This window comes from Amphibalanus amphitrite, unplaced genomic scaffold (genome assembly GCF_019059575.1).
Source record: "Amphibalanus amphitrite isolate SeventyFive unplaced genomic scaffold, NRLGWU_Aamphi_draft 001455F_arrow, whole genome shotgun sequence".
Taxonomy (NCBI): domain Eukaryota; kingdom Metazoa; phylum Arthropoda; class Thecostraca; order Balanomorpha; family Balanidae; genus Amphibalanus; species Amphibalanus amphitrite.
This window is the reverse complement of record NW_024882948.1, coordinates 137,732-163,418: the sequence shown is the minus strand read 5'-3', so window position 1 is coordinate 163,418 and position 25,687 is coordinate 137,732. Positions and strand designations below refer to the sequence as shown.

General features: G+C 51.9%; 1 protein-coding gene across 1 annotated transcript in view; it reads left to right on the top strand.

Annotated features, from left to right (window-relative positions):
• Nucleotides 1-4,955: 4,955 nt before the first annotated feature.
• LOC122373177 (DE-cadherin-like) overlaps nucleotides 4,956-25,687 on the top strand; it is a gene marked incomplete at its 3' end in the record, with an annotated part of 158,113 nt that continues 137,381 nt past the window's right edge. The window contains exon 1 of the mRNA XM_043351012.1: nucleotides 4,956-5,430. Within this exon, the coding sequence (XP_043206947.1) occupies nucleotides 5,346-5,430 (85 nt within the window). The remainder of the gene's footprint in view (nucleotides 5,431-25,687) is intronic.

Here is a 25,687-nt window from a genome sequence, read left to right as displayed (position 1 = left end):
TCAAAGCGCAGCAACTGTCGCCACCTTCTTTGTCATCACCCTACAATGCCTAACAGCTCCGAGCGGCAAAAATTCCTATGGAGGAGCGTGACACGTCTGCCAGCTGGGAAGTTTCAACGTCATGGCGCTAGCTGTGCGACGGCTGAAGAAAAGAGTCGTCTTTTCTCAACTTGTAGAAATAAAGACACTTTTACGGACTACTGCATGCCTTGACTGCATGCGCTGATGAAACGGGGAAGTCAATTGTTTTGTGTGTGTGTGTGTGAGTTTTTTTAGCGTTGTGAATAAGAAGATAGATATTCATCTACCGGGTGCCCAGAAAAAACGTCCCAATTTTAAATAAATATTCTCAGAAAGTGATAAAGATACAACATTGAAACTTCAAATAGTCAATCCGCATATATTTTCAGGAAATGTATGCTTTTATGTTATTCGGTCGATTACTTTTTAAACGGTTCGTGTTTCTAGCACATGCCAGGTAAAAATCACTTTTTTGCTCAGATGTTTAGGTACTAAAAATGTGAGTGACGGCCCTTCCATCTCGGCACCACGGCCTGCAGTCATGACTGCTACTGGCAACTAGCCTCATTGATGTTTCAGGCCTCAGGGTGCACATTCCCTCTAGCTTTTTTTCCTTATTCGGTCGATTTACTATTGATCTTCTTGAAGGGAGGGCGATCGGCAGTAGCCCATGCACCGTATTCTCTTCGAACAGGACTTGTGTTGAAACGAATGACATCCATTAACGCAATTTTGGCTTAGCATTTGAATATTTGGCACATAAGTTGGGACAAAATATTTAAAATAACACACACGTGCTGGTATCATTCACGTGTTCTATTTTTCTAAAAAAAAATTAACATGGTACGTCTAAGCATCATTACTACCGTTCAACAACGGCAAAAAAAAGCAAAAACGTCTTACTTAATTCAACATAGATTGCTGGCTTGAAAAGATGGTACAGTGTTATAATTTAGCACACCAATGCGCAAAGAAGTGACGCAAACCTGACCGAAAATTTTGGCTCGTTTATTTGCACTCGAATTTGAGATATAGGCCTCCAAAGTTCGGAACGTTTTTTTTTTGGGCCACCCGGTATACCTATCGCTGTCGATGTTCACTGTTCAGCCATGCCTACGTCTTCGGTTGTTTGCATTGTACCGTGCATATCTGCTTAAAAATCAATGATTTAGCATACGACGAGGAACGCTTTTGATTTCGACAACACAGTCCACTGTCCAAGCGTCGGAATACCTGTATAGGTTGAAAAAACAACATGAAGAACACATTTGCAAGTAATGGAAATAGTTCCATTAACTATAACTCGAAACTTCTTCATCCACTAATGTGAGTGTCTCTTGGCACGATGCTCGCACGGTAAGGACTAAGGAATAATATTTTCGAATGTGAAATAATGAAAATAAGCGACACTCCCGGGATCTAAAGCTCCCTATTCGACCATTACCATCAGCTCAGCCGGAGGCTGAGCGCCGCCAAAGAACCCTTCGCCGGCTCCTATATCGAGAGAAACATTTCGCTTGTTTCGTAAGCTTCGCCAACGCCCCCGCAGTTTTATTAGCCATCTATTGACACACACATATGTTCTTTTCCCCAAAACCACTCCCTAGGGTAAAATATCCACATCGAAATTAAATAGCACCAAAACAGCGCGTAGGGTCGGCGTCCAGTCAAGTCGGTAAAAGGAGACCTCGTCCATCTACTTCCCCTCCTGAGCCTGCCGCACGGGTACGAATGAGCGCGTGGTCAAATCACCCCCGGGGGCACCAACTGACACCTCGCCCGGGGCCATATCTCACTGACCTCTGACCCCGCGGTGCCCGGGGGCGCGGGGTGCGTGGCCGAGGGAGGGGGGGGGGGTGATTTGTATGGCCGTCTACCCTCTCCGTCTGTATGCAGTGGGACAGGACCGGTCGACGGCTGCCTCCAGTGAGCGATGGGATGGTGGCAGTGGGGAGGAATTGCTCTCAGAAGCACGGCGGAGAGGGGAAGGGTGGCTGGCGCCGGCGTGTTTTATCATAATCTGGGAAGGGGTTTTCTTTTGGTTTCTGGGATTCTTTTGCGGCTCTGAATATGTGACAGTACATAGATTTGACATTATTCCCTGGCCCTATATCACCGCAAACTTATTGTCAATATTTTATAGGCGAGCGTTAAAAATTTCGCATGTAACGTCACCCTGCAAAATTAAAGTGAGTTTTCAGCCGCTGCTTCCAAGTAAAATAAGAGCGACTCACAAATCAAACATGCATCATGAAAGAACTTTGTTCCCATGCCTATCTTTTCAGTCTTTACCACTCAGCCTTGCGCCGCTTTACAGAGCACATGGGGCATTCCACGTCAAATCGAACAAAAATCGGCTGTTTTGCACCTTACCATCAGCGATTTCATTATAAATTTGTGAGCGAGTTCCTGTGTCGCCCCGAACATTACATTGATGTTTTTTTGCACATTCTGACCACAGGTCTTCTAAATATAGGGCATCGAATTTTTACAAAATGTTGCATCTTTATATTTTTGAACGACCATAACTTTGGTTGTACTTGTTTGATTTGAATGAAATAAACCTTACTGTTTAGGTAATTTCTTAAGCATTTGTTTAGAATTGCACCCACTTAAATATATGACCTTGAAATTTGCTTAACTCTATTCTTAAGCACAAAAATTGAAATAGCAAAAAACGCGTCACCTTCGATTTGGCTAATTTTCATATATTTTATTGCCTACCATATTCTTAACAACCTCTGAAAAAATTAGAGTGGGCCATTCATAAGTTTTGAAGAAAATGGCACATATGCAAACGTATGTTAGCACGCGCAGTGGAGGGGGAAGAGTGAACTTCGCCCCACCCCTCCTGTTTTTCGCCAATATCTCATAGTATTAATGCGAAATTAATTATAGCTACCTGTCCAAAATTGAATTGCACATCTCATCGTGCAAGCAAGAAGAAAATCGGTTCACAACTGGTCTAGTAATAGCGGTGTAAAGTGAACATCCTGTCCTCGGCAGCCGGCGCCGACCGCTAGCCGCCGCCTGAATTGTAGACTGTGCGGGACGGAACGGAACGGTTCCGTCTTTACATCGCGCTCCTTACCGCTGATTACGTTCGATTCGCGTCAAATTTTGTGAGAAGACTAAGAAATGTACAGGCAATATTATGGTGTAAGAATTTTGAAAATCGGTTGGTAAACAATTGAAATATGAACGTGTAAACACAAAATTGTGATTGCTGCGTTTCCCGCGTCGGCCGATCCCGCCTCAGCCCGCGACATGTTACTCTTAGCAGGTCTCTAACTGCCATATTTATTATTGATTAACTAGAAATTCCCCATACATACTCAAAAATGTATATTCTTTTGTATAGTGAAGATAAAAAGACGTGAAGATATCGTTGCGTGATAATGTTTTCGTTGAATTTTTGGCTTCATGATGCATTTCCATACGGCTCAAAATTCACCGCAAAATACCGTTTGCCTCAGATACTTTTACTATGGAACATGAATGTTGACTACGATGACTATGTATTTCCATTCTCGCAGAGTTTGGGATATCACTAATCAGCAATCATTCATTTCAGAAAGTGTACACAAGCAAGCATGTCTTGACTCTCTTTCAAGGTCACGCGCGGTTGCGTGATGTTGATGCATGAAAACGGCGTTTGCCGCGAGAGTTATGAATGGCCCACTCCAATTTTTTCACAGATGGTTAGGAACATTGTGACGGACATAATATGTAAAAATTACCCGAATCGAAGGTGACGTGTTTTTTGCTATTTAAATTTTTACGTTTTAATTCAAGGTCAAATGCATTTCAAGGTCACTTCAATTTAATTTTATAATTAAAAATTAAAGCCTTATCAATTGCCTACAAGACCCTGTTAGTATCATTTTGATACCAGAAAAGGAACCAGAGTTATAGACATTTAAAAAATTGATGTGTGGCATTTTTGGCTATATTCGATGACCTATATCTCAGCGATACTTTATCAAATTTCGAAAATATTATACGTAACTCAGTTTTGAACCATGCCCAGTCTGCCTACAAATTTTCAGAAAAATCGAAGGGAATGACGGATTTCGGTGTTTGATTTGACGTGGAATGCCCCACCTGTTTTTGAGCCGCTACTCCCTCATCTGCTGAGTGACGCCTCGTGGGGTCGTGTGCTGGGGGGGGGGGGGGATGAGGGGCGATGACGGTGGCTGTACCTGGACCCATGACTGCAGGCTGGCTGACACGGCCGCCCATAAAACAGTCATGAAGTGCGTACGTGGTCGGCGTGGCAGACGGCAGCTGGATGATCCGAAAGCGTGCAGTCGGCTACGGTTGAAAGCTACATGATGCCGATTTGCGTCAACTCCGAGGATGTTACTTAAACTATTTAAACTAACTACTACGAATGGTAGGTAGATAATTCACAATAAAATTAAGCGTCTGTTAAAATGCGTTATAAGTAATGGGAAGATGTCATGAAATGTTAGGTACCTACCTAACAATCGAGATCAGATCAGTGTTAAATGTGTCGATCAAAAAGGATAATAATGAAATGCCTCTTAATAGAATATTTTCTCAAATAAGTCCAAGTATGGTGATCAATTCGGTTGGCTTTATGCCGTCTTTTCTACCTATATCCATTCGACAATCATTTGCTCTAAAATTTGTCCCTACTCCGAGCTCCGCTTCACAGAACTTCTGATGATTTAATGGAACGAGAAAGCAGAGACAAACTTTTCCGTAACTCTTTCTTTCGTGACGCAAAACAGTTGAAGTAACTCCAGTCAATCGTCTCGGTCTCAGTCTCCATTGTTTGCCCGTCCAGCCAGGGAACCCACCAAGTAGTGTGTTTCACCACCAATAGATGTCACTAGCAGTCCCGCCGCCCCGCTTCTCCAGGCTCAGCTGGCCACGGCCGCCCGCGGGCACGGAGCGCGCTGCGCCGAGGCAGTCGTCAGTCGCCGGTCGTCGGGTGGGGTGCGCGCCGATCGTCTGTGTCACGTGGTGCGTGTGGTGGCCGTCGGTTGTTGTCACGTGGTTAGCTCCCTTTGGGTGGACCTCGGGAGCAAACAGTGCGTTTTCGTCGTGTGCCAGCGTGGCACACCTGTGTTTAACCATCTGACGGTGTCGTGTCTTGCCGCCGGAGGCAGTGAAGTGTTCGAAATCAACTGCATCGACGTTTTTCTGTGAACCTGCAATTGCGAGTACCAGCGTTGATTCAGCTCACCGTGTTTAATCTCGGGACCGAAGAGCATCGGAACCCTCCGATTTGCTGCCGGACGTTCTCGGTACCGTGGATCTCGCGTGACCTCGGGGTCAGGTCACGGCCGGTGGCGATGGGCCGGTTCCCGGCTCCCGGCCGCCTCTGGAGGGCCGGAGCCCTGCTCCTGCTGATCCTGGCAGTAGTACACACCTCCTCAGGTGAGTCAGAGTCAGAGTCAGAGTCGGGGCTGAAGCCGCGGCTGACTCGTGCTCCTTTCCAGGAGAATGCTAGTCAGTAGTCACCTGTTGCGTAATAACTCGGCCATGAATCGTCGAACCCTTACTCTTCCTGAGGACTGTGACTCAGTACGCCGAGTCGGGGTTAGAGTCACTATGGGATCGTGCATAGTACAAACGTGAGAAATAATAAATTTTCCCACGGGACACGCAGTCTGAATAGGCCAGCCACCTGTGGAGCGTAGCGTTGCCACTCGTCCGTGAACCGGCGGTCGCACCGTTTAGTCGCTCGCCGCTCACTTTACCCTCCGGCCGCTGTAACAACCTTCTGCGGTCGGCGTCTGTGCACTGTTTATGCATCACTGAACAGACTTCTCTGGTGTTCATTTGGTCCTCCGAATAATACAGTCAGTCTGGTCCGAAACAGCCACATATGCAGCGATCGAGCCGGATCAAATCACGGCCCTTCAAAGGCGGATGATGGGGGCCATCTGGCGTAGTGCAGCGCTGCCTTTTATGTAGAATCATCGACTGATTGCATGTCAGAGTATCCCGGCTGGTACGTGCCTGGGCGTATTACATGCACGGCCGTGTGTGCTTTATTTCTGCTCCTAATGGGCTGGGCGTGGGATCTGCAGGGAGCTTTGTTTCGCGGTCGGACGGTTAAAGTGGCGAGGGGAATTCTAACTTTACTGGACGACTTCAGAGACTGCAGGCTCGCGTTTGGTTGGTGTTCCCCTGGCAGTGTTCCAAGTCATGGGAACTGAGATACCGGCTCGACGGGCTCCCCTCAGTGCTCCAACACTTGCAGTCGAGTAATTAGAACAAAGTGCTCAATGAATGCTCGGTTGAGAAACTAACTCGCTGCGCCATATATTTCGGCCGAGTCTTGAGTTGATAGTATGAATTACTGCAGCTCGCCATTTTAACTGTCACTGACGGACTTGCCAGCCCACGGTGGTCCATATGCCCGTCTGGAGCTGTGCGTTACCAGTACCACCCCGTATCCATTCCCTCCCCGGACCCACGGTCTGGTGTAAATTACCTGTTTCAAATTGGCGCATTCCACCGTCGGGGGTCGGCCCATGGCGGCGGGTGTCGATTCCTGCCATGGCCTCGCCACGCTGGTCGTACGCCGGTCTCATTTTACCACCGCCATGGTAACGACCAATAAAACCTGTCGACACGTCGCTCCTTTCCCTGGTGGTATTATACCTACTGCAGGTAACCTGACACTTAAGCGGTCGGCGTAGGTAAGTACCAAACGCATGTTCCAGTCGAGGAGTTGGCTGTAGTCGCGGGTAGTTATGGAATTGCCGTTCGCTGTGACGTGGTAGGCGTTTCATACTCACTCCAACGGGCACTGGCGCTCTGACGCTATCAGAACTGGTTCTTGGTCGGAGTTTTGCCGGGCCGCTGACCGGTTCTGGAACAAAGGCCCAGTGCTTAGTGCACGTCCGGCCGCTGATACTCCCACAAGTGGATAGTTCCTTCCTCTTTTCCTGTTTTCCACGCCTCTCGTCTTACGTTTGCTTCGGTTGTCAGAACTGGCAGTCCACGCTGCATTCAGTTGAAGATTTGAATTAGTTTCGCTCCGGCTTTGGGTGCGTCCGTGTCTACTTAAGATTCCGCCGCGCGCTTGTCGGTTGCTGAGCCGGACAGGCTGCATGCGAATTGCAAATTTTGGTGCACGGTGCATGCAACGGCGCCGTTTTCGGACAATGCAGCCGGTGGCGAGTGACTGTCAGTACCCTGTGCCAGACGGCAGTTGCCCAATCACAGTTCGGAGCTGAGACCGTGAATTTACCGGCTTCCCTTCCGCGGCGCGGTGGCGAAAAAATGCCGCACAATGCTTTAAAGTGAAATTCAAGACTCCGGTGGCGGTGACTGGTGACCTTGCTAGTTGTTTCAAAATGTGATGGACTTCTTTCTTAGAGATTCACTTGCCGCTTTTTTACGCCAATTTGGCGAGTTGCTGTTGTGGATGTAATGCATTGGAGATCGTGTGATTCCAGTTACAACGACCATTGTAACCCATTACATGGCAAGTGACCTAATTGCGTATGACCCGATCTGCGCCAAATATGCTTTGCGTATAAAAAGGGCATGTTAGGGAGAGGCTAGATAAAATACAGTTCGGACTTGTCCTGTCAGTAAGGGATATCTACAACTTTTCTTTGACAACAAAATGTCCACCTACTTCACCTGGTGTTCTCCGCCCTTGTGCACAGTGCAAGTGGCGCACGAGATGCAGTTGCACGGCCCTATGTGCAGTACCCGGCGTGTGCACGTGGGTCAGAGCGTGTACACACTGCACAGTCTCCGCCTCATGTCGCCGCGGCTGCACACCCGTGGCGTCTGTGTACCGGTCGACCCACATTCTTCCCCGACCCTGTGAAAAACTGGCCTTTATAACCGACGCCGAGCATTATCTGACCCTTTCATCTGGGCTGGGTCTCGGCCGCCACCGGGCGCTGTCTCAACAGCGGGGGAGTTGGTCATACAGCAGGGGGAGATTTGACCTTACAACAAGAAACAGACGAACATTATTTCGTTGGGTGGTAAACAATTTACAAGCTATATCGATTTGGCAGGAACAGAAATATGTCGCTCCCGTTTTTATATCATGGTAATTGGTAAGGTAAATGATTTGACGAGTGCCATTACATTGCATATATGTAAGGTTGTAACATTTCTTCTTGGGTGACACTTATGCCTGCAAGCCTTCGTGACCAACTGTTTTTTTACGCTGTTTATTGGTAATCTCAGGATGACTCAATGGTTCTGAGTCACATGCCTGATGCTACCTCTTACTGCGAAATCGGACAGTCTTTTGCAGAGGGTAGTCCCTGATTTTTTACTCGCTGACATGATTCAAATTCATGTATGTATGACTCGCCTGCAATTCAACTAGTGCGATTGCAATATGCGTCACATATTTGGTATTATAGTTCCGTGTCATCGCGTCCTTTGAACCGAATTCTCGCGAAATGCCTTTGCCTCCAATATTAGCTCTTGTTTTCGCAATGCATCCTGCTTAGGGAAAACGGACATTATCAAGTTCTCGGAACTATCGGTTTTTTGCACTCTGTGTTCTGTCTTCGACGCACGGCCCCTGCCAGGGTCTGGTCGCTCCCTATGTCGCGATAAATTGCTTGTGGATGCTCCTGTTCTCTCTCTCTCTCTCTCTCTCTCTCTCTCTCTCTCTCTCTCTCTCTCTCTCTCTCTCTCTCTCTCTCTCTCTCTCTCTCCCCGCTCCATCACCCGCCTCATCTCTCTCCGCGGCTCACACCACCACGCCTCTTTCTAGTCGGCCGCTGCCGATAGCCCCTCGGCACATTAATACGCTCACGCCCGAAAAATCCTGCCATCGCAATGCGTTTGTCTTCCTATCTCCCCATGTTTATTCCATTGTCGACTGGCCAACATTCCAGGTTTGTTTTTGTTTCCTGCTTTCAAGATTTTATCACGTCAACCTACATTTGGTTATCACTGAATCTGAATTTCAATGGGGCCAAATATTGCCTAGCTCGGTCGCCTTTGGCTCGGCTGTGATCCGGGGCTTTCGTCACTATCCGGCGCGGGCTCGTTAATTATGGACGTGATGGCCCGTTATCCCTGACAGCTCTCTCGGCTATCCTCGAACCGGGACGTTTTGCTGAGCCGTGGTGTCAACGGTCGTCACCGCTGTCACCGGCACTGTCACCAGTATCGCCACCATCCAGTGCTAGCTATCAAGTCCGTGATGTCATTGCTGAGATTTGTGTCTGATTCCATGGAACTGGCTAGTAAAGCCACATCTTTCACTTAAAAGTCGCTGTGATAGTGCACTACTGATCCGACCGCTCGTGATATGAACAGATGTGGGACCAACTGGGTGCAATACCCCCACCTCGTGTGTTTACTGTCCAGTTTCCTTCCATGACCGCCTTCAGCTTCCATGAAGACTAAAGCTCACACGTGTAGAGCCAAGCCTTTTCTGACAAGAATTGCGCCTTATGTTACAAACGAAGCAAAACCTGGCAGATCTAGCACGTCTGCAAATCTTATGCAATTGCTGTATATCCTGCAAATCGTCTGAATGTGCTGGATGTGTCATGTGTTTATATGGTGCTACCCGACGACACCCGAGGGTGGCTGAGTTGCAGAGCCGTGAAATGTCCAAGCTGCCGCCAGGGACAGAGCGCCAGACCGACTGACTGCAGTCTGGTCACCGCTGTTACCGTCTCGGCCGCTCAAACAGCCTGGCATTGGCCAGACGAGTGAGACACTTCAGGCGATTGTGCCTGACCTTCTGCGGGCAGTTCTGTCACATCCTGTCAGATCTGTCTGATTGGCATACCTGATTACGAGCGAGCGAGCGCAGCGAGCGAAGTGAGTCTTTTCAATGTAACGGAAAAATCTCAGTATGAGCGGCCCGGCCCGGCCCGGCCTGTAACGCTTTTGAGAGGCTTATATCTCAGCAACCGCTGGACCGATTGGCCTGCGGTCTTTTTTGTTGGGTAGCCCCATCCCTTCTACCCCGTAATTGACTACTTTTGATACATCTCAGTGACCATCGTGGCACGTGCCAGTTGCCACTGCCACGTGAAAAGTCAAGGGTGTTCAAGCTGTTTTGCAAAAGTAGTGATTTTGAGAGGCTCATATCTCAGCAGCCGTTTGGGCGATTGACTTCCGGTAATTTTTGTAGGGTAGCAGCATCCCTTCTACACAAAATAGGATACTCTCGATGCATGTGGGTCACCCCCAGTGCACGTGCAAAATACAACAATAAGAGGTGCCAAATTTGTTCCCATTTCAGTAACTCGGTAACTACTGGGGCGATTTCGCTGAAACTTGGCATACAGGTAGGCACCCACCAGGCAATGCATTCCCATGTGTTGCGGTTAGGGTGCTACTGCACGTGCGCACGTGCAGGGGGCGTTTCCAGATCTCGAGAACGGCTGGGCCGATTGCGCTCAAATTTGGTACACGGTTGGGAACCAGTTAGTAGGGTGCCGTGCAAAAGTCATTTTGGACCCCGTTTGCACGTGCGCACGTGCAGAATGCCGCTTCCAGATCTCAGGAACGGCTGGGCCGATTGCGTTCAAATTTGGCACACCGCTAGCGACCGGTTAGAAGGGTGCTTTGCGCAAGCCTGTTGGAAGCACCCTCTCACCCTTCCGCACGTGCAGGGCTCACTATCTCGCTCGCTCGTTCTTCGCCCAAAAGGCGTTTTACTGGTTATAATCAGTAGATAGATAGACCAATAGATAATTATCTATTGGTGACTGCTTCTGACAGGATCCAAATTATTCATCGACGTCAATTGCCTCGAGATTTTCCATCATATCCGTTTGAAAATATTATTCCTGCCATAAAAATCGCACTGCTCTAACGATGATTGTGAAATAATGGCGACACCGTACCTAAGTGCACTTTTCTCCGTGATTATTCTTCCTGCTTTGCTTCAAACAATTTCAGAAGACCGTTCTTTCTGTTTCCAAAGTAGTCTCTTTTTAAAAGTTGTCTGCACGGCTACCATCCAATGTTTTCTTCCTCTATCCCTCGCCGCTGTCCGGCAGCCCCTCTCTGGACCCACGGTCCATGTTTATGCCAGGTGAACAGACACTAAATGACGTCATCGGCAACCGGTTCGCCTTGACGCCCTGCCCTGCTCTGCCCCGCTCTCCGTCTGCTGGGAGGGGCAGCTGCAACTGCAGACCCCTATCTGGATTGCAGGGGTGTCGGGGAACCGGGGTGATCCAGAAGGACATTTGCAGGGCGATCGAGCGTGATGAGTCATGGCTGAATGTGTCAGATTTGATGTCTAACTTAGCCATTGGTCGTTATTCTTAGCGCTCATCGTGGCGCCCGTCGTATATGCTCCTGCAGGATTTTAGGTTAGCTGCAACCATTTGAAATTTAGAATCTTGAGAACCAACAGTAATTATTGGTATGTGATTACGCATAGACCAATTACGTAATATTCAAACAGTTAGTTAAAACCCATGATATTCCCTAGTCACAGCAGTCACAACTCTCTTTTTCAACTGTCTCCTCTCTCTCTCTCTCTCTCTCTCTCTCTCTCTCTCTCTCTCTCTCTCTCTCTCTCTCTCTCCTCTCTCTCTCTCTCTCCCTCTCTCTCCCCTTCCACCCTAAGATTGGGACTCAAGTCACTGGCGGATCCAGGGGGGGGGGGGCTGCAACTGCCCCCAGGCTTTGGGGGGGCATGGCCCCCCCAAAAGCCTGAAAGGGGGGGCCAACATATCTTTTGGCCCCCCCCCCCAAAACGCTTGGAGAAAAATTAATGTGAGAAGGTTGCGTAGTAGATACCTACTAGAATCAGCAGCGTGATTCAATAGCGTAGAGAAAGTCAGGGGCGCGGGAACTACTTTCAGACTGGGGGAGCACACCATAATAGAGATCAACCTAGGATCCCCCCAAATCTAGTTTTCTCACCGGTTTTAGGCCACTTATTTTTCATCCCTTGGCTTTTTCAACAAAAAAAAAGAAACAGTTGCAAAAAAGGACGGTATTCCGTTTGAAAGTTGTGGGGGCACCGCCCCCACTGGCGGATTCAAGGGGGCCACCGGGGCCATGGGCCCAAAAAGCCTGAAAGAGGGGGCCAACATATCTTTTGGCCCCCCAAAACGCTCGAAGAAAAATTAATGTGAGAAGGTTGTGTAGTAGATACTTACTAGAATCAGCAGCGTGATTCAATAGCGTAGAGAAACCCAGGGGCGCGGGAACTACTTTTAGACGGGGGGGGGGGGAGGTCACACCATGATAGAGATCAACCTAGGATCCCCCAAATATAGTTTTTTCGCCGGTTTTAGGCCACTTATTTTTCATCCCTTGGCTTTTTCAACAAAAAAAGAAAACATTTGCAAAAAGGAGCGGTATTCTGTCTGAAAGTTGTGGGGGCACCGCCCGCACGGCCCCAGAGTTGGGGGGGGGGGGCAAGCTGCCACCACTGCCCCCTCCCCCCGGTTCCCGCGCCTATGGAGAAACTACCGGGTTTACTAGCTTCCTTCATAAAGTGTCGTCATGTCTTATCGTCACCCGAGAAGGTCTTATTGCATAAATATCGATTGAGCTGTCAAGTTAACAAACTTGCTGTGGCAGCCTGACCTGACATGACCCGGCAACTTTTCATTCACGGAATATGCGCAATAAATTTTTTAGGAAAACTCACTGAGTTTTCGTTGAAAAAAACTTGTTTTGTTTCGTAATTGTACAAGAAGCATGTGAGGGACCTTTTTGTCCCTTCCTGCGAAACGGTAAAAGACTTATTTCGGTCACAGCTCAGGCCAATCTCTAAGGGTCAGTCGGGTCACTTATTTCTTAAAAGGGTCCTTACGGCATCCAAGGACCAATTCCGGCTTTTGAGTGCGCCACATCAGCATTTGATGCTACGACAGATGTCGAAATCTGAATATATGTTACAGGCCGTATGAAAATTCGGTCCGTTTGCAAACGGCCTGGCCCAGTCAGGCCATATGAAACTACCTGAAAACACCGGCCGTTTGCAAACTATGACCTGAAATATCAGACCGTTTGAAAACGACCTAGTTAGTTTCGGCCTAGCGGATCCAGGGGGGCCACGGGGTCATGCCCCCAAGCCTGAAAGGGGAACAACATATATTTTTTGTCCCCAAAAACACTTAAGAAAAATGAATGTGAGAAGGGCGTAGTAGGTAGAGAGAAAATACCGTATCATTAAAAATCTGTGAGCTTGATAAAAGTGTTGGTCTTGTCTTCACCCAAGAAGTTCTTATTGCACACTTTAACCATGGATGAAAGAACCTTCATCCCCTGGTTCTCCTTCATCCATGCTTTAAAGGGACTATCCCACCTTCTAAAATGTTGTTAAAACCAGTTAAATTGTGCCCGACTTTATAGATTGGATGACCAGGAACACGGTTCTGGCATTTATTTTTCATTAAACATCTTAAGCTTCCCATATTCCAAACACAAACTTTCAAATATGTGACGTCACAGCCCAAAATTACCTCCTTCCCCAGGCCACATTACTGTCATAAAGCTGATTCTTTTTACTCTGTAGGCACCACAACAAAGTTCAGACCAGGTTTTAAGCGATTTGTCAACGAACAAACCCATTTAAATAAGAATGACTAAACGAGGTGACGTCACACTAACGGTCGCTCCATGTTGAAGATAGGGCCTTGTACAAGGCCCATTTTCAAATGAAGGGAACGAATTTCTTCAACACCAAGAGGCCGCGGGGGTTGCAACCTAGATAGATAGTGGTTTCTGAACCTCGCCGCAAACTTGGCTATCTCAACTCAAACCCCATGTTAAAGGTGGGATAGTCCCTTTAACTCTCGATCGACGTGTGAAGTTATCGTGTAAGGTAGGTATCATGAAGCCGATCGCGACGAAACTTTAGTACCCTCATGGTGACAAAGTCTGAAAATTTCATGACCCTGACCCAAGTGAACTTTGACTTGTGGCCTATTTCTCGAGACTGTTTGGCCATGTTGGAGGCCATGTTTGGCCGGAATAGCGATTCAGCGTATGTCGGCTCACATTATCCGCGCTTTTATAGTCTTTTCGTGGTTTAAAACGCTCAAACATGTGATATGATGTTGCTCCCACGCATTAGGGCGGATGCCAATGTCACCTTACGGTCAAGTCAGGTCATTGACCTTTGATGACCTCGGTGCACTTCTCCGAGTTTAACATGTTTCTAGGATAGTTTCGTTTAGCTGATTTTGAATTTAGCATTTTGCAACCATTTGAACATTTACGAAGTAGTTTTGATGCCTTCGTATCATGTTACGTAGCTGCCAGTGGTAGTGGACACCTGCTATACGGACGCCCATAAGTACTCCTACTGGTTGATCTGACCTGACCTGCCCCGACATGGTCTAAACACATGAAGACATTATCTATGATCCAAACTAACATGAAATTTGTGATCAGCACAAAAAAAACGTATTACAGCCTTACTTTAGGAGGTTCTGACAGGTCCTGATTTTCCCGTCTTTTGGGTCTGTGACCTGACCTGGGCGGTGTTTCACGGCACGCTGCCAGCCGCTGCCAGCGCTGATGGCACTTTTGGTTTCAATGGAGACATCAACAAGCCTATACCCACAACACTACCGAAGGCTGACCTTAGCTCGCGGAATGCGCTGTCAGCGGCTGTCAGCACGACCGTGAAACACCGCCCTGGAAGGTCAACCAATGACCAAGGACCTTAAAATCGGGTATCATCGGCTTCGTCTCGTCACTCACGGGCAACACGCCTGTTTTTTTTTCCGCGAGCTCTAGCTTAATCAGGGGCCGAACGGCAGGGGGTCCAACCGACACCTCCCAGCCCGCGAAGGCTGCGCCACGCACCGACCCGGAGCGGGCTAATTGGTCGACAAAAGCAATTTGAAGTGTTTTCAAAGTAATATTTAGGCTCGGGTTGGGTGGGCTACCATTTCTATTTTTTTATTTTTAGTTAAAAAAAAATATCGTTTCAGGGCTGTGACGAAAAAATAAGTGGCCTAAATCCGATGAGAAAACAGGATTTGGGGGTACCCTAGGTTTGGTTACTTGCAGGAGTTGGCCCCCCCCCAAAACGCAAGTCTGGATCCGCCAGTGACTCAAGTCAGATGAAACTGAAGTAGACAGTAGACACGGCAGATTCGATCTATAGCAAAACATTTCGACGTTTTGTTCTTTGGATTTATTTAGTTTGGCTTGTGAGTATCATATTTGTTTATAGTATATGGTAAGTGCTGATATTGTTAACTTTTTTTTTGCCGCGCAGGCTTCTTCAGATAAAAACAATTGACATTTGTCTATGGCTGCTCGAAAGCATCACGGTAAATATTTATGAGAAATCCGGATGCATTTATGAGCGATTTATGTAAGTGATAAGAGCTTTGAGATAGCAAAAAAGTTTACAAAATGTCGATGCAATCAACAATAGGTATTGCCGTCGACTTCTAAGTGCATATCATCATTTAACAGCGTTTACCTGTTTTGTGCTCAGTGGCACATCCGTTAGTGTCTGCCTGAGTGGCGCCGCCCTATCAACCGCACATCGATTCCAACATATAGCTCTGACACTTGTGTGAGTGCCGCCGTCGGGTGGCGCGGACGCGGTTGGAAGCGCGTCCGCCGCCCTGTCCCGGCCCGTCGGCTCTCGTTCCGTCAAAGCGGTCGACTTTTACGATCTTTGTCGAACGTGTGTGTGGACCTCACCGGCTGGAATGCTCTAATTGGTCTTGTGGTACGCCAGCACTGTCTGGACTCCATGGTTTTTGGATCTGATTCTGGGACATTTACCTCCCCGCGGCCCAGCCTGGATCGGCCCCAAATCCTGTTACGGCTGATGCGTCTGTGGCCGAATTACGTCACCCAGACCACCAACGTCAGCACCATTGGAGTCTAGCTCATGTCATGCGGCGTCCCTCCCAGTTATACCGACCTTGACGGCACGTGCTGCGTCGAGAGCGACGACTCCTCAGAGTGTCGCCTCCGACGATCGTTCCTCGTCGACGGGTAAGCTGACCGGTGGGAGGTGATAATTGGCTCTCACGTACCCAACGATCGGTCATCGTATGGACGACCGATGGTGTTGGTATGGCCCCGGTCCGCAGTCGGTCCGGCCTTTCCATGACGCTGGTATGGTGTTAATTTGGTTCGCTTGAACGCCGCTGTTTAGTTTCCATGGGTGGGGGAAGAAACTAAGAGACGGTGGTCTGTTCAGTTGTTTCGACTTGCTCGGTCATACTTTTGAGTGAAAAAATATGCCAGCTTTTGCAATGGTCGTCGCTTGTTATTAGTGCTTGAACTACATACACAACAACGATGAAACAGTCGACATAATGCGGTAGAACTTATGATATTTCCCAAGACTTAATTTTGCTCTCTTTACGATAGTTGAGGACCTGCTGGAGTCCCATAGGATGATGGGAAACCTGTAGGAGCCCACACCTCGTGGGAGGCATGACGCCGTGCGACTATTACACCATGCCTACCTCCTGACGGGCCGGGGCGGGGGCGGGGGCGGGGGCGGGTAATGAGATACGGTGTGAACCACGCCTCCCGGCTCCTCGGGGTACCGTTGCTGGCCGCCGCCGCTGATGGGCTGCGCCATGAACGCCCTGATGAGACAGACGCGGCGGATGAGGCTGCCGCTGCGCTGCGTATGCCGCCCTATCAGCTGATCCAGCCGGGCCCACGGTGCTGTCTTCGATCCCGTGGGTATACATGGCGTGCCGGTAGCTGATGACGCAGGCTTGGCTGTTTGGGTGAGAACTGCTAACGGTCACGGTAATTCCCAGCGTGTGGGGCGCACATCAGTATCCTGTCAGTGCACCTTTGGAGCGGCGATCGAGCTAGCTTGGAGCACCGCTTGGTGACCGCCGGTCACTTCACACCCCTCCTCCCCCTCCGGGAACCCGTGCAGGCGGGTGCAGCGCCGCCATTGTCCCCGCGGGCTGGTGCACGGTGCACTAGTTTTGCACGGTGCACAGGGCTGGACCGTGGACACTGGACAGCGAACACGGACTCTGGGGGACAGGGGGCGGTGCAGCTCCAAAGGTGGACGCTGGGTACAATATGAGGGACCACCTGAGTGAGAGTTTTCCCACACAGCTGTTGTAGCTTGGGGGTCGTTGGCCGTACAGTTTAGTGGGTTTTCCCGGTCGGCTTAGTGGATTTGAAAGCATTTTCGCGTTACAAGGATAATACTCTGCAAACTATGCGACGTTTTATCAAACTATGCGGCTTTAGCGATAGTGACATTGTCGCCATTGCTGTTATCTATTTTAATTAGCATAACTTTAATTTCATCATAATTCTTTTCGTAACAAACTCCAAGCGAGAGACGAAGAGACGAATGATATATTGCTCTGTGTGCCTGAAATAACTCCATATGAAAATGGAGGCAGCGAGACGGATGACTCTCCTCTCTCACACCTCTCCCATCATCCCTCTCACCACTCCTCGCCGGTAAGCACAGGGTGGGCGCCGCGCAAATGTATGGTAATGTCATTCACCAGACGTCATTTAGGGTCATAACATGACGAGGAACAAGGCCCGACTTGAGTGACTGACGTCGCTACAGGCCACAGCAGCGCCGTCACTGGACTGAGCGGCGGACGGCGGACGGCGGACGGCGGACGGGTGGACGGGCGGACGGACGGACAGACGACGGCTGGTCCCTGTCCTGCCACACTGTCCTGTCATGCCACACTGTCCTGCCGTGCCACACTGTCCTACCCTGCCACTTGTCCTGTCCTGTCCGTATCCCGTGTCATCCCACCACACCATACATCAGGCGGCCCTCCCATACCGGCCCTCGTTCCTCGTGACCACCGCCGTCCATTCCGGTCCACCACCGGCGCCACTGCTGTCCAGAGAGACTCCAGACCCAGCGGGGGTCCACCTGGTCCCGTCTGGTCCCCGGCTGGTCCGCGGCTGGTCTCTGGCGCGCGGGCCCGGCGGGGAGCCACCGTATGGACACTGACGACAAATAGACCAGCCTGTGCGGCTATAATCACCGGTGCCGCCACTGAACGCTCGTCATGAGAGCCGGCCGTGTTATTAACCGCAGCTCGACTGTGGTGGCCGGTGGCGGTTCGCAGAGGCGTCCACAGCAGCGCTCACAGAGGTGGACAGTGTCCACTGTCCACACAGACTTCCACATAGTTAGTTGTCCACATGATCATTTGGCACAGAGGTGTTCGTTTTTCCAGTGCACGGCGCGTCTGTTAGGCGCCGATTGTTCGCCAGTCATGGTCAGCCGCTGTTGCGATCGTACATACCTGAGCATGTAACGTTCGGCAGTCCCTTGTCTGGTCTCAAACAAAGACTGAACAGCGGCGGATAGCCTGTTTGGCGGCTTGTCTCCAGCCCGATCACTGTTGGCGTGTCGGTCACGCCGCAGACAGAACATGGCTGTGGTCAAACCGGACCGCGGACAGGGCAGGACCGGACGGGACGGGACCTGATGGGACGGGGATGGGCTCTAACCGGACTGCAGGAGCTAACCTCCTGTAGTCTGTGTCTTAGTCATTGCGTGGTTCGAGCGATGATGGTGCGCGTCGTATTGCGAGCCAGGGTCTTATGGCGACGGTGAGTCGGCGGAGGGAGAAATTGATCAGCCTTTGTCTAGGGTTCAGAATGACGTGATATGACGTGATATGACGTGTACAGAGGTATGATCTAGGCTAATGTGGTGAAGCCGGGCAGTGCGCTCCGGGACACGAGCGGGTACGGGTGTGAATAGAGGCATCTGAGTGTACTGGACTTTTTGCATTACTACAAGCTATTTCGGCAACCATGTCACAGGAAAGCGCTGTGGCAAGTTCGGCGCTGGACATGCGGCGTGACTGTAATGGCCGTCAACGGGTCCCGGCTGCCAAGCAGCGGAGTAACGGAGGTGGCGGTTCAGCTGAAGAGCGGCGGGCCCGCGGTGACGCTCAGCGCCGTGGTAGTGCCGGACAAACCACTGGGCGTGGATATGCTGGTGGGGATGACCGGCATCGCGGCGCTGGGCGGGGTGACAGTGCGGGCGGCGGACGATGTGGTGTTCGGTGCCAGCGAGAGGCCCGACGTGGCCGTGCCGGGCCCGGGAGGGGTGCCGCCGCGATGCAGCGCCGTGACGCCCCCGGCGTTGACCGTGGAAGAGCGAGACTTCACGGTCACTTATGACGCGAAAAGTCAACACTGGACGGTGGCGTGGAAGTGGCGGAACGGGGCGGAGCCAGGGTGCCTGAGGAACGGTGTCCCCCAGTACGGCGTGCCGGCCGAGGCACGGCAGGAGTTTGATGCTGAACTCCGTACATGGATCGACAACGGCTGGCTGGAGCCGTACGACGAGACGGTGGACGGGCCGCCGCGCGGGCTGATCCCTCTCATGGCTGTTGAACAGCAGAACAAGACTAAAGTACGACCAGTCTTAGACTGCCGCGAGCTCAACAGCCATGTGGAGGCACACACGGCCGACGCTGACGTATGTGCCGACACGCTGAGGAAATGGCGGCGGCACGGGGCCAACGTCGCCGTCGTCGACCTGAAGAGGGCGTACTTGCAGCTCAGGACCGATCGTCGGCTGTGGCCGTTTCAGACAGTCGTGATTGATGGCCAAAGGTACGCTCTTACCCGTGTCGGATTCGGGCTCAACGTCGCGCCTCTCATCATGAAGGCGGTGGTGCGGACGGTGCTGCAACAGGACCCAGTGATGCAGGGCGCCGTCATACCGTACGTCGACGATCTGTGCGTCAATGAGGACGTGGTGAGCGCGGAGCGCGTGATCGCCCACTTCGCGAGCTATGGGCTCCAGTGTAAGCCGCCGGAGCGGGCTGCGGACGGAGCGCGGCTGCTGGGACTGCGTGTGGAGCCAGTCGGGGGTGGGCTGGCCTGGAGGCGTGACAACCCAGTCGGCTCACCGCCCGCGGCAATGACGCGGCGCTCCGTGTTTTCATGGTGTGGTCGTATCGTGGCGCACCTGCCGGTCTGCGGTTGGCTGAGACCAGCGACAGCGTGGCTGAAGCGTCGTGTCAACTCTCTCACACGCGGGTGGGATGACGTCACACACGACGCGGCCCTGCGGGAACAGCTGAAGCACGTGGCTGAGCGACTGGCGAGCGAGGACCCGGCCCGTGGGCAGTGGTGCGTGACTGGGCACCGCGCCGTACTGTGGACGGACGCCAGCTCGATAGCCGCCGGCGTCGTGCTGGAGAGCGAGGGAGGTGACGTCATCGAGGACGCGTGCTGGCTCCGCCGGGACGAGGCCACCCACATCAACATGGCGGAGCTCGACGCCGCCGTGCGGGGCATCAACCTGGCCCTGGCGTGGGACATGAAGACCATCGAGCTGAAGACGGACTCCGCCACTGTTCACCGGTGGGTCAGCGACGCTCTGAGCGGGCGCGCGAGACTGCGAACCAAGGCACATGGAGAGATGCTTATCCGCCGGCGGGTCGACGTCATCAGGCAGCTGGTCGCAGAGCTGGGCATTTCTCTCACCGTGTCTCTAGTCCGCTCGTCTCAGAACCGTTCGGACACGCTGACCCGAGTGCCGTCCCTGTGGTTGCGTCAGGACTCGCAGCCAGCGGACCAGCGGCCGAGCGATGGACAGCCAGTGGCAGCAGCGGCAGTGGTTGGATCGGAAGTGGGAGACGGCGGCGGCGCCGTTACCGTGGACTTCCGACAGGCCGTCACTGACGTACATGTCAGGGCGGGTCACCCGGGTGTCCGACGAACGCTGTATTTCGCGCGTCGGGATGTGTCATCGTCGATTTCCCGGAAAGTGGTCAGGGAAGTGGTGACGGCCTGTGACGTCTGCCGCGCGGTTGACCCGGCGCCGGTGACCTGGAGGCACGGGTCGCTGGCTGTGGAGGGGACGTGGGACCGGCTGGCCATCGATGTCACGCACTACGGTGGTCAGTCCTACTTGTCGGTGATAGACTGTGGCCCGTCACGGTTTTGTGTGTGGAGGCTGCTGCGGCGGTCGGACGCGGCGACAGTCACGAGTGAACTCGAACAAGTGTTCGCGGAGCGAGGCGCACCGGCTGAGCTTCTGGCGGACAACGACACCGCTTTCCGCAGTCGTCAGTTCGCCGCTTTCGCTGCCCGCTGGGGAGTGCTGCTGCGTTTCCGCGCAGTGCATCGCCCCAGCGGGAACTCCATCGTGGAGCGGAACCACCGCAGTGTCAAAGTGATCGCGGCGCGGAAGAAGTGTGGCATCGGAGAGGCCGTGCACCTGTACAATATCACGCCCCGTGACGGCGGGACGGCGGCTGAGGCGCCCGCCAACGGCATCTACCGCTACCCTGTGAGGGACGCCGTGAGACAAAGAGCTACCGCCGGAGCGTCCGAGGAGGCCGTGATAGGACGGCCGCCAGCCCGGCGGGAGGGCGACTTCCAGGTGGGGGACGCCGTGTGGGTGAGGCGGCCGGGCACCCGCTGCACCGAGCGGTCGGTTCGAGGAACGGTGTCTGGCGTGGTGTCGCCGCAGGTGGTTGAAGTGGGCGGCGTGCCTTGGCACATCAGAGACCTCCGCCACTGCGGTGACACCGGGGGACCAGCAGCAGGCCCTCGGACCCCCGACCGGGGCAGCGGGGGCCCACAGGAAGCGGAGGAGGACCGTGCCGGGTCCCCGATCGTCATGACATTCGGTTATGAGGGCGATGGCGCGCCGGGGCGCCCGGTGGAGGAGGCTGATGATGCGGGTGGTGAATGCGGCCGGTCTGAGAGCGACAGCGGCGAAAGGGTGGTGCGCCGAGGTCAGCGTAATCGGCGGCCGCCTGACTTCTTCGGCCACGTGGTGCCGATTGATGCGTTAAACAGCAGCAGCGGAAGTGATGATCTTGAGGATCAGGGTGAGGTGTAGTCTGTGTCTTAGTCATTGCGTGGTTCGAGCGATGATGGTGCGCGTCGTATTGCGAGCCAGGGTCTTATGGCGACGGTGAGTCGGCGGAGGGAGAAATTGATCAGCCTTTGTCTAGGGTTCAGAATGACGTGATATGACGTGATATGACGTGTACAGAGGTATGATCTAGGCTAATGTGGTGAAGCCGGGCAGTGCGCTCCGGGACACGAGCGGGTACGGGTGTGAATAGAGGCATCTGAGTGTACTGGACTTTTTGCATTACTACACCTCCCATGCCCACTGACCACGAGCTTAGCTCAACCGGCTAACAACTCACCTCGCTGACCACTCGCTCAAACTTACCGACCACCAATTCCATGCAAAATCCAGGTAGGGTTTTCGTGCGGGTTCCGCCGTCCGGTCATGGTCCGGTCGTGTACCGGTCGTGGTCCGGTCATGGTCCGGTCGTGTGTACCGGTCGTGGTTTGGCTTGCACTGGTCCGATCCACGTTCGGTCCGCGTAGGGTCTGTGCATGGGCACTGGCAGGGTCCAGGCCTGACTGGTCTGATCCAGGCGCGGTCCCGAAGCACGCCGCTGCACTGGTCCCTCGCCAGCACGCACCGCCGCGCCCATTACCGAGGAGGCCGCAATCTGCGTTTATGACGGCTGGGACTAGCCGGCCGGCGCCTCTTGGGGAGCGGCCCGGCTTTATTCCAGCCCGACGCACAAACGAACTGGCGGGAAGAACAACAGGGTAATATGAACCGATGACAACAGGACCACGAGGCCCGTTCTCGTGCCAAGAGCTCGAACCAAGCTCGGTCGCAGTGTTGGGCAGCAGGGCAATGCTCTTTTTTTCTCTCTAAAGGCTTCGCGGAAAATACAACACCTTAATAAAATTGTTTGCGGTAGTAAAGAATCTCAAACTTCTCACCAACGCACCCCTAGCCTCCATTTTCTCGGTGCCTTGTGGGACTCCGGCCCGCACTGGCCGACCGGCCGGCGACCGCCGCTCGTCCCCAGGTGCGGGGATATCCCGCCGTGGCGTCGCCGGGCGGAGGGGGTGGGCACTGGGCAGGTCGGCCGTCCCGTCCCGTCCTCATTCATACCAGGGTGTTTACCTGGCGACCGGCGCTGGGAGCGACGGGCGGCCGGCGGTGGTCGGCGGCCCGCGGCGCACCGGCACGGCGCGGAGCGCGGGCCTCCCGCCTTGATCTGATGAGTGGCAGCGCGGACACGCAGAGCCGCCTGGTGGATTGGTGGGGAACTAACGGAGGACCCTGACCGTTTGCCGACGTGGGGAACTTGACTGGGGAGGGATTTGGCCTTGGATGGAACAGCCAATGTGGGGCCTTGGTAGTAGGTATGCTGGTTTATGTTCGTTAGTCTGGTGAAAGATTCTGTCGATCAGTGTCTGTGTAGACGTTGCCATTTTTTTCACGGTAACTATATTTTGGCACGAGTCGCCTACTAAGCGCCAAACATCTTTGTTACCTAATAGGAATATTCCAATGCTTTTCCAGATGCATATCTATCTTATACTTTCATTAACTTGTGATGCATTGGCTTTCTTGCGTCCTACAGCATTGGAAAGGATGACCTCTACTTGTCTTGTATCTCTCACAAAGTAAAATATGGTTATTTCTTTTCGAACAAAGTACTACCTGTTCCTGCCTTCGGGCTGAATCTACTGTTCATTCGTTCCGCTTGCTCGACTCATTCATCTTATTTATTCGGTGATCATCGGCCATTAATGACATGCAACAACCACAGAAGCCGGCGTTAATTAATCGCAGTGATGACCCGGTCTTTGGCGGCCTTCGCAAGGCTGATTTGTATTCCTTTGTTCGCATTCAGACGCGATTGTTCGCTGTCGCAGCGAATGACGTCGGCTCGGACTCCGGCGCTCGGCCGGTGAGCTGGCAGCGTGATTGGTTTTTGATCGGATTAAACTCGGGCCCGAGATGAACCTGAGACCGAGGCCGGTTCGCGGAAGAGTTCGCCTCGGCTCTGCGTATCAATATCCCACGTGTGGGCCGCCGAGAGGACGCCAGGTGCCCGGTTCGGGGCCGAGCTTCAATCGTATTTTACAGGTGATTTGATATCAGTGCCAGGCTGTGCGCTCAATAGCCGGGTACGTTGGATGGCTCGCATCGCCGATTTGTCCCCTGATTAGATTGTTTTTGAATAATTCACGTTTGATACCATTGTTAGCCTTTCATCATTGTCGTGAATCAGACATTGTTGCGGTGTTTTCATCCAATTAGCTGTCTGGTATCAATGCAACACATTTCCGCGTTTCTTAGAGTAATAAATGCACTTTTAATTGTAGGTAGATGTGTCGAAACTTAAACAATGTCAATTGTTGGCGAATCGCACACAAATGGGACTTTGCAGATTTATCCCTTACCTGCTAGAGCGCAGCTGCATGCCTGTGTGAGAATGCGTGCATTCCGTTACTTTATCGAGGCTATCATAATTCGTAAAGATCAAACTATAAAGCTATAAATATCTCTCTAGACTCCACCTATTTTCTGATTTCGTTATTGGTTCTTATTTGAAGTAATCGATTTCGGCTTCATCAACCACATTAGGTATAGATGGACTTTCTTAAACGGTAGCGCTACGGAGAATCTGGACATGTCTGCGCTATTTGTGGAGCGTATTGACGGCATCGAAAACGTCTGGATTCAGTTCGAAATAACGTTCTTGAAAATACAAATGCGTGCTCACTTCAGGTATGATTGGTTTGTGCCAAAATAGCCAGTCATGCCAAACATTATTAATCGTTAGCTTCCGTTCCACGTGGGGTGGAGTTTTGTTCCAAATGGAATATTAAACTTCCATGGGGCAGCGACCTGATTCAGGTTTTTCACTCTTTTCATGGAAATGTCTCTAAATCTTGGAAATAAACGTTACACAAAGATGTTTAAAACCTATGCATGCCATATTTTTAATGCTGTATGTTTTCATCAAGACATGCCAACGATTTATGTCGCCCCTTTCCAGGTAATTTGTACTTTGCTGTTACACATTTCGTAAGAAATAAGCTTGCTTCTCAGATGTTTTATTAATTTTAAGCAAGCATCGTAGTCCTCAACTAGCGCAGTTTATTGTCTCATGTGGTCTTTGTTTCGCGGTGCCGTGGTACGAAGGGTTTAGTGCAATAACGTCCTGTGTTAACCGTTCTGTTAAATGTTTCCGCTACATTGCTAACAACGACCAACGTTCCCAAGTTGCAATCTGCCGGTCACTTGCAGCCGACTGAAGCACAGCACTCTACACGCTGGCGCAGCAACGATGATCAACTGTGAGCTGCTTTACTCGTAGTCACTGTTTGGAGCTGACGAGGCTGTGGATGTCCACATTCGACCTTGTCACGAACTGCTGCACAGTGCACAGCCGCACCGCCGCACAGCCGCACCGCCGCACAGGCCGCACAGCCGCACAGGCCGCATATCGGACGACAGACGAGCGGATATGTCGGTAATATGTACCCATTAACGTCCGCGTCTGTTTCTTGTCTGACCCTCTCAGTCAGTCGGTACTGTAAACGAACTCCAAACGAGCTCTGCGATTCACGGCGATTACGGCTTCATTTTATGTCTGTCGCGCATCTGTTGTGAACAGTTTTTGTCCGCGTTAGTGACAGTTCTCGGCAGTTTTTGCTGCCGTCGACTTTTGCCAGTCGTGCGACGACGTCCTACGACCCCAAGCCGGATCCTTCGGCCGCTACCTTCCTGCGTTTTTCTCGCGATAACCTTGCATTTTTCATGCGTTTTTCGCCGAGAGCTGGTCGGCAGTCTTTGGACAAAGGTGCGACTGGCCACCAGACCCTACCATCAGGCAGTCGCGCCGCCACCGGCGCTCCCTCCGCCATCGGTGCGTCCGCCGGCGCCGCAGAGGCGTCATCAGCG